Source organism: Colobus angolensis, unplaced genomic scaffold (genome assembly GCF_000951035.1).
Source record: "Colobus angolensis palliatus isolate OR3802 unplaced genomic scaffold, Cang.pa_1.0 Scaffold63, whole genome shotgun sequence".
In the NCBI taxonomy this organism is placed as follows: Eukaryota; Metazoa; Chordata; class Mammalia; order Primates; family Cercopithecidae; genus Colobus; species Colobus angolensis.
In genome coordinates this window covers 4,642,905-4,652,120 of record NW_012119932.1, presented here as the reverse complement: position 1 = coordinate 4,652,120, position 9,216 = coordinate 4,642,905, and the positions used below count along the sequence as shown (strand labels likewise).

Sequence of the window (9,216 nt, the reverse complement as noted above, 5' to 3'; positions counted from 1 at the left end):
AAAAAAAAAAAGAATAAATAAATAAAAATAATGAAATTCTTGTTCCTTCCATAACCAGGATTTGTATGTAGTCCAGAATGTGTTTAACCAAGGATTTTACTACCTTTCAGAATTCTAGTATTTGCTCTTAGTGGCATCTTAATGTTGCTTTTCTCCATTTTAATGCTGCTGCATATACTATGGCATGTCCTTTAATTCTTGATCTTAGACTCTTAGCTTTAATAATAAACAACTCAAATACTATTAGTTAACTGTGTAGCTGCACAGAGCTTAATGCCTACTGCCTCAGTAGCAATAAAACAGGCATCCACCTGATAATGAAGTACATTGTTTTATACACACATTCTAACAAAAATGTAGAATGTGGCATGCCCTTGCTTTTGCAATATGCCTGGTTACAGATGAGATTTCAGTTGCTGGATGACATAATCAGAAATACTTATCAAATATGGTGAATGAATCCTAACCTTGCGCAATTTAGTATTACTTAAGATGGGGAATAAAACATAAATTCTAGATTAAATTTCTAATTAGGTCCTAATGACACTCTTAGACAAAAAATTTCAGTAAATATAAGTAATACTCAAATATCAACTATTCAGTTCTTAAAATGAAATACTATGCTGTTATTTAAAACATGTAAGCATATTTTCACACTCATTAGTATAGGGCCCATCTTTTACAATTAAGTGTTTTGATGAAAATAAAGATTTTTGAAAATATGACTGTAACTTCATTATAAAATGATCTAGGGTCCTGCTTCATCCAATCAGAAATCTCTCTTTCCACTGCAATTCCTTTATCTTTGTATAACTCTGTAAGAAAGGCTCTGGAATTGTCTTTAACTAGGTGGAATTAACTAGTATCATTACTGTCTAAATAGACCCAACAATACCCACATTAGAAAACAGTTCTGAAAGTCACATAGTACCATTCGTGGAATAAGAAGTTCATTGAGAGAGAGCATAACAAAGCTGAGAAAAGGTTTAGTATAGATACTAGGCATTTTATCAAACAACTTTCATTGGCACTACTTACAATTGCCATATAAATTCTCCTCCCAGCAATCAAGTCAAATAACCTTAATCTCTGTTTTATTATCAACATCGAATAAAATATGATTTTGAAATTTACCACATTAAACCAATCACTAGGTTAAATGGTGACCCATATAATATTTTAGAATATATTTCTAGGAATAATTGTAATAGCAGAAGCCAATTCCACTTTCCTAGTTCCACTTAGGCTATTATCTATGAATAACAAAAGATAAAATATTCTAAGACTGTTCTCATAATTAGAGTAAAGAAAAAACTGAGAATAGCATAAAAGGAAAAAGGAAACTTAAAACTAAAAGTCTGTTCCATCAGTTCTAGATTATAGGTGAAAAAATTTTCACAATAGACTTGCTTTATCTCATAAAATTGGCTCAGGCATCTTCCACTAAACTACACTACCACATCACAAAAAGAGTGTGTACATAAGATAACTAATTCTATGAAAATTCGATCTGATGCAAAGATGTATACAATTAAACAAGTACTTATTCAGCTCTAACTCTATGCATGCCTACATAAGCAATATAAATGACTGAAAGGTTATCTACCATTCTAGATTTTGTGTATCTCTTTCTTCAAATTAAAAAAAAATGGATTCTACAATAAAAATGGGGAAGCTATTATTACACAACACACATGTACAAAGGAATAGACTCAACAGAGAAAGACTGAACTACACTCAACACCACAAGCTCAGTGGATTCCACCACAAGAATCACCAGAAAAAATTGATAATCACAGTACAAATTCACTGTCATTCATGAATGAAATCATCATCTTCATTTCTAACAAGGACTGTGATGGGCTTTGGGGAGGCCCCATTAACTGGTTTTTCCTATCCAAAAAACTGAGTGGACACAGGAGTCAGGCAGACAAGAGATGAACTATCACCTTTATAACCGATACAGCTATTGAAGAATACAGGTTAGACGTGACGGCCAAATGGGCTTGCTAGCAATTTGTGCCCTCTGCTCTACAATCTAGACTTTGAGACAGTATGCTCAAGGGTAAGTCTGGTTAGGATAATTGCCTTACTGGTCTGGGCAGAGAGGTGCAAAGAGACTGATTCCCACTGCTCACAGCTTTCCGACTGATTAGCTCTTCCTAATCAAGCAAAACACAGCAAAGGCAATCACCCTCCAGCAAGGTAACTCACACCGCCATGGAAAGATGTGAAAGATGGGTCTAGTGATCAGCAGTGTTTTTTTAGGGAAGTTCCTCCCCACCATGGGGCACAGATGAATGGGCAATAATTATCCCTCCTCTAAACAGGATGGCTAATCTGTACATTTGAAAATACAGACTGAATAAGCTTAAAAGGTGTATTAATTCCTATTTAAAAACTAAAATCCAAATATTTTATAAGCACATTACTGTTCTTCTGCTTTTCTTCTGTTAACCAAGTTCTGGCATTCATTTGAATATAAGGATTTAGTTACAAAACACGAGGGAAAGAGAATGAAGCACATTTTCTAGCTATATAAACAGAAGTCTATAATGACTGACTGGCACCATGAAGACAACTCTGACTTCAACATAAAGCAAATACTACAAAATTAAAGATAATTTAGCTTGTCATTATTTCAATTCACAGATTTTTTGAATGAATATGAAGTGTTTACTGTTGTCTAGAATTACTGTACAAAGGATAAGGAAAGTCATGGTCCCAAAAGACAATTAAAAGAAACACAGAGGCTGGACGCAGTGGTTCACGCCTGTAATTCCAACACTTTGGGAGTCCGAGGTGGGTAGATCACCTGAGGTCAGGAGTTCAAGATCGGCCTGACCAACATGGCAAAACCCCATCTCTACTAAAAATACAAAATTAGTCAGGCATGGTGGCAGGTGCCTGAAATCCCAGCTACTTGGGAGGCTGAGGCAGGAGAATCGCTTGAACCTAGGAGGCAGAGGTTGCAGTGAGCCGAGATCACGCCACTGCACTCCAGCCCGGGCAACAGAGTGAGACTCCATTTCAAAAAAGAAAAAGAAAAAAGAAAAAAGAAAAAGAAATACAGAATTGCCACTGACCTCACAATAAGTACAGATGTCTGAGAAGCAGGTGCTGTTACACAAAATACAAATACTGTGCAGGAACCTATAATTTAAGTTGGTAACAAAAGATCTTTCAAGCACATCTTTTTTCCTACACTCCTCTCTCATCTTCCCCGCATATCCTCTGAAAAGACGCAATACCCAAATTGGAATGCGCTATTATCCGTCATTCTAAAAACAGTATGAATGACTAATAAGTCAACTGTATATACCCCTCAACAAAGACTTCTGCAACCCCTTTCTAGACTTCTAGAAAGGACTTGAAATCTAAGAATACATGGAAGGAGATTCTTCTGCTGCCTGAAGGCTGTGAAAGATTACATAGAAATAAAATCTGTTGAGTAAAAACTGTCAAGCAACTACTTGTTTGGGGAATTACAGTTTACATTTAGTTACAATGTTTATAATGTTTGATTTAATAAATATTTAGGAGTCTACTTTGTGCCTTACTATGAAGAAAATAAAAAGCTACCATCTATTCTAAAAATGAGGCAACTAACTTGTCCAAGGTCATAAGGTGGTCTGGTCCAAGTTCTAAGTCATCTGCTATTCAAATTATAGAGCTTAGAGAGTAACTGAATTACCCTAGACCTGGTGGATAAGGGGATAAAGAAGATGCCACAGTCAGTCACTACCATCTCTAGTTTCTAGTTTAGGATATGGATATCTCAAAATAATGTTCTATATTAATTGTCTCCAATTCTTCCCTTTCACTCTCTCCTGAACCCAATCTATCCAGACTATTGATCTCACCACTTCACTGAAACAGTTCTTACTGAGGTAGCCTGTGACCTCCATACGGTTAACTCCAACAGTGAAATCTCAGAGCTCATCTTATTTGAATCATCATCATCATTTAACCCAGCTGACCCCTTTCTCTTTGAAACACTTTTTTCACTTGACTTGAGAGAACCTTGTCTTGGTTCGCATCCTACCTTACTGGTCATTCCTGCTCATATCCTTTGTTGATTCCCCTCCATCTCCCTGACTCCTTTTTTTTTTTTGAGATGGAGTCTCACTCTGTCACCCAGGCTGGAGTGCAGTGGCATGATCTTGGCTTACTGCAAACTCCGACTCCCGGGTTCAACCAATTCTCTACCTCAGCCTCCCGAGTAGCTGGCATTATAGGCGCCTGCCACCACGCCCAGCTAATTTTTATCTTTTTAGTAGAAATGGGGTTTCACCATATTGACCAGGCTGGTGTTGAACTCCTGACCTCATGATCCACCCACCTCAGCCTCCCAAAGTGCTGGGATTACAGGCGTGAGCCACCACACCCAGCTCCTTGACTCTTAAAGTCTGGAATCCCCAAGGCTTAGCTCCCAGATCTCTTCTCTTCTCTTTTACATTCATTCCCTTGGTGAACTCATCCAGTTTTGTTGCCTCAAGTTCCTGTCTAAGTGCCTCAGACTCCCAAATTCCTATCTTCGGCCCAAACCTTTCTTCTTGTAACTCTACACCTGAATAACCAATTGCCGACATACCAGCTCAACTTCAATGTTTAATAGACACCCCAAATTTAGCATGTCCAAAAACCAAATTCCTGATGTTCTCCAAACCAGGCTCCTAGTCCAGGTTTCTCCATCTCAATAAATGGCGATTGCACCCTTCCAGTTACTGAAGCCAAAATCTTTAGAATTATCTTCAATTTCTCTTTTTCTCTCACCTACCACATTCAAGCCATCAGTAAAATTCTGTTCACTCTATGTTGAAATTAAATCCAGAATCTGACCACTTTGCACCACCTCCACTGCTACCACCCAGGTCCAATCTATACCACAATTATCCCTCTAAGTAACTAATGCCTCACAGACTATACTCAGCACACTAAACAGATCATTTTGAAATTCAAGTCAAATCATGTATCTTTTCTGTTCAAACACAGCCTCCCCCAACTTACTTATAAGTAAAAGCCGAAGTCCTTACAATGGCCTACAAAGCCCTACATGGTCTTCCCTTACCACCTATGACTCAGATCTCGTCTCCTATTACTGTTCTCCTTGATCACTCTGCTCCTGCCATACTGCCTGCCTTGCTATTCCTCAAACACTAAACAAGCTCCCGCCTCCTGGCTTTTGTGCTTACTGGAATGCCCTTCCACTACGCTATGGTCTGAATGCTTTTGTCCCTCAAAATTCCTATGTTGAAATCTAATCCCCAATGTGACAGTAATACAAGGTGGGGCCTCTGTAAGGTGATTATATCATGAAGGTGGAGTCCTAATGGATGAGATTAGTTTCCTTATAAAAGAAGCCCCAGAGAGCTGCCTGTCCCTACCACCACATGAGGACACAGCAACAAGGTGCTATCTAGGAACCAGAAGGCCCTCATCACACACAGAATCTGCCAGTGCCTTAATCTTGGATTTTCCAGCCTCCAGAATTGTGAGAAATCAAGTTCTGCTGTTGAAAAGCTGTCCAGTTTATGGCATTTTGCTATGACACCCCAAACAGCCTAAAACACAATTACCCACATGGCTTACTCCCTAACTTCTCTCAGAGGCCTTCTCTGACCATATAACATTTATATTTACTTATTTGGTTGTTTACTGTCTGTTTCTCCCTACTGAACTATAAGGTTAGGGGTTTTGTTTTATATAAAGGCCAACTCCCAATGCTTAAAATCCAATAGGAATCAAATACATCTCTGTTGCTTGAACAAGAAGAGATTAGTGCATGGAGCCAGGTCACCACTTTCAGTAGCCTACCTACTTTGTTCTGGTCCCTCATGTTTGGCTAGTCACCAAATGGTTCTGGCTTGAAAATTACACACGAAAGACCTTGGACAGGTTGCATTTGTTTCCACCAAATTTCTGGTCCCTGAAAGTCATCTAACAAAGTTAAGATTCAATGTAAAAAAAAAAAAACTTGTTCCATTCAGTTTCTCTGCTTGGACAGAAAAAAATTTCTCCTGCATTCTTTCCAATTTCAATACAGCTGTATAGAGAAACACAGCTTAAAAATAATAATCTTCTTTTCAGATTCTACCTTGACAAAGAATCTTCTTGATTATCCATGCTTCCTTATTTTCTCATCTTTGCCCAGAAAGTCAAGTGCTCTGGATGTTCACACTGCCTAACTAACTATGCAAATCAAGTTACATGAAATTATAAACGAAAATTCTATGAGAGTTCACAGGCAAAGCTAGATTACATAATCTAAATTTTAAACTGCTATTAAATTTCTGCTGTCTTAAAGGCACTTAATTTTTCATGAATAACTGGATCTTCAAGATTTTTGGATAGGTTATGTTTAAGATTCTCTTTACCTAAAGAATGTAATAAATGATGATAAATTCTAATTATTCCCAGCATTAAAGAAATTCTTAAAAGTCATCAGAGTTTCACTAATTATTTTTACATATACTCCATCATCATTTGCTTTGAAAATGAGATGTACAGTGTCTCTATGAGCAGGGAGGGGCACCAGGTAACAGATCACAAATAGTTATTACAAAGTTGCTTGCACATATGAATCTGAAGTGTGACATGCCTATACTTTATAACTCTTACAAAAATAAAAAACTGTTAGACTCATGGTACCCTGGCAACCTAGTAAGTTTATATTCAGTGATGGAATGAAAATGAAATGTTTGAAAATTAAAATTCAGTAAAAGTTGAATAGTTCACCCACATTTATGATAACCTATGGGGGAGGGGGATGTGCATTTCATATCTAGTCATGTGAAGTGTGCCCTGAATGACAACTATTGTAAACATTAATTTTTTACTCCCATAACTATTCAAAGCATTGTACGAAGGGCTCAATCAGATAGTGTGAAATGTACATTTTTCACACCGTAAGCCTGAAATCAGCGAAATGTTATCTTCTCCTTCGCGCGAGGCTTCAGGTAGAGACTGGATATCTACCCTCACTCAACCACCCTCAATGGTAGAACTAAAAAGCAACAGAAGGATTTTACAAGTTAATGTCTCAAGCTAAAAAGAAAACTAAATGAAACAAAAGGAAAAGGGGGGTAAAAACGCATTCTTACATTACTGGTTGGGGGCTTCTCTTCCAATCGCACCCCAAGTCCTCTGCTGCCCAAAAAACTTAACACCTCCAACCTGGTAGAGGCTTCAAATTCCTCCAGATTTCTAAACTGCGAAAGAAACATCTATCTAACAGGCTAAAAAAGATGTCCAAGTACGAGGTAAGAAAAACTTCTGCAACACAGACACTGGCCACAGTGCATTCCTACTTTCCCAGAAGGGAAGAGGAGGAGAGGCAGCTGAAATAAGAATAAGGATGAGGGTAAGTCTCGGTGGAAGATGACAATTTAGAGAAGCGGCTGCTCTTTCTCACATTCAGGGAGACAGGAAGGCAAACGGTAGGTGTTAAATTAAAAAAAAAAAAAAAGTCTACCCACACCACTCTTCCTTCTTCCTCCAGCACAGCTGGAGGGGGAAGGCTCTTCACCAGAACGCCGGAGCAGAGAGAAGGCATCGCCACCCCAGGCAAGTGGCGTCGTCCAGCCTGTCACTGGGGCTGGGACTAGAGAAGTTGAAGCAGGAGTAAGGATCTGGGGAAGACGGACACGTCCTTCCGAGGCTGAGGACCCCGGTAGCCCGGGGTGAGGGCAGCCAGAGCCCGGGGTGACCGAGCCCTGCCCTCCGTGTCCGACTCTCTGAGGAACCGGGGTCGCCTGCCGCCTGCCCCGGCCCCTCTCCGCCCGGCCCCGCGCGCCCCCTTGCTTACCTGCTGCACTCCGAGGAACTGGTAGAAGTTGAGCTGCACCTCCTCCACCAAGTCAAACAACTCCAGGTCTCCGCTCTCCCAGCCGCGCGCCGGCGCCACGGCGGCCAGCAGCAGCAGCAGCAGCATCGGCCACAGCAGCGGCGTCCGCGGCTGCGGCGGCGGGAACTGCATTAGCCCAAGCTGGCGGCGCCCAGGAAGCTGTGCCGGCCAGGAGCACAGAGCCGTCATCGCGCTGGGCTCGGAAAGGTCACCCGCCGCGCACCTCCGTTGGCCGAAGGCTGGGACGTGGCGGGCGGCACTGGCTGTGGGAAACAGCGCCCGTCAGTGAAAAAGAGCGGGCAGGCGCACGGGAGCGGCCCTCCAGGCGGCTGGCCCCAGACTGAGCGCGGAGGTGGCGGGAGCCGGCGGCCGGACCAGCGGGTGGGCAGGCGGGAGGGGCCGCAATCGGCGCTACGTTCCGCGGACCCTAGCCCCCAGGCCTACACACAGCTGGAGAGCCAGCGCCCGGCGCCTGGGCTGCACAGGGGGAGAGGCTTCCCTTCGCCTCAGCCTATCCCAGGCCTCGCTTCCGGTGACATCACGTCTCCTAGCAACCGCGGGGAAGGGGGCGTGGCCGGAAGCCTGGACGCCTGGCGCCCCGATCTGGGCCTAGGTGAAATGCCTTTCAATCGGTCGCGCGCGTCGAGGAGCTGAACCTGCGCCAAAACGGGCTGAGAGACAGGGACGGTTATAGCCATCACGCGTCTACCTGGAACGCCCCTCGTGGACTTCCCCCGAAATAGCTACTGTCTTCCCCTCCCCCAGCTATCGAACACTAAAAGCATATTTGAAGCCTGATTAATTGATTATGGCTTCCGTGCATTTAATTAGTCCTTCAGCAAAGAAGACAGGACAAGTTGAACCAGGTTCTAAAAGGGGCAAATCTAGTAAGTAGAGAGAGGTAGAGTAGAAAAGGAATTCAAACCAAAACAAAAAGTATACTTCTAATTATGAATTAAGATTTACAGGTATAATACCATAAAATGGCCTGGTAGAATTAATAGTTAATAATGGTGACTCAATCATAGTTGGAGGAGGAATGGAGTTTATCCACCTTAGCCCACCTCCAGTTGGGGTTCTTTTGAAAACAGGCCTCAGTTGAGATGTTTCCGTTTTAAAAGACAGGCTAAAAACCTTCTCTTCCATAACAATGCCTCACTTCCTAGTCTTGCATTGCTTCTGTTCAATCTCTTTTCAAGTTATTTTCTCCACCACAATTCTCTTGTGTGAACTTTATTTTCCTTTTGACTTTCTCACATTTCTCTTCCCTGAACTCTCCACTCTTGTTGAGGAAGAAGGAAGCAAAACAATGCTAGTAAAACTCAGAAAGTTAGCTCAATTTTGAAAGTGTGACCTCGTGCTCTTTCATC

At 41.6% G+C, this 9,216-nt stretch overlaps 1 protein-coding gene across 1 annotated transcript in view; it reads right to left on the bottom strand.

Moving 5' to 3' along the window:
• Window positions 1-8,364, bottom strand: part of DNAJC1 (DnaJ (Hsp40) homolog, subfamily C, member 1) — a 254,995-nt gene extending 246,631 nt beyond the window's left edge. The window contains exon 1 of the mRNA XM_011963855.1: window positions 7,808-8,364. Within this exon, the coding sequence (XP_011819245.1) occupies window positions 7,808-8,035 (228 nt within the window). The 5' untranslated portion in view covers window positions 8,036-8,364. The remainder of the gene's footprint in view (window positions 1-7,807) is intronic.
• Window positions 8,365-9,216: the final 852 nt, after the last annotated feature.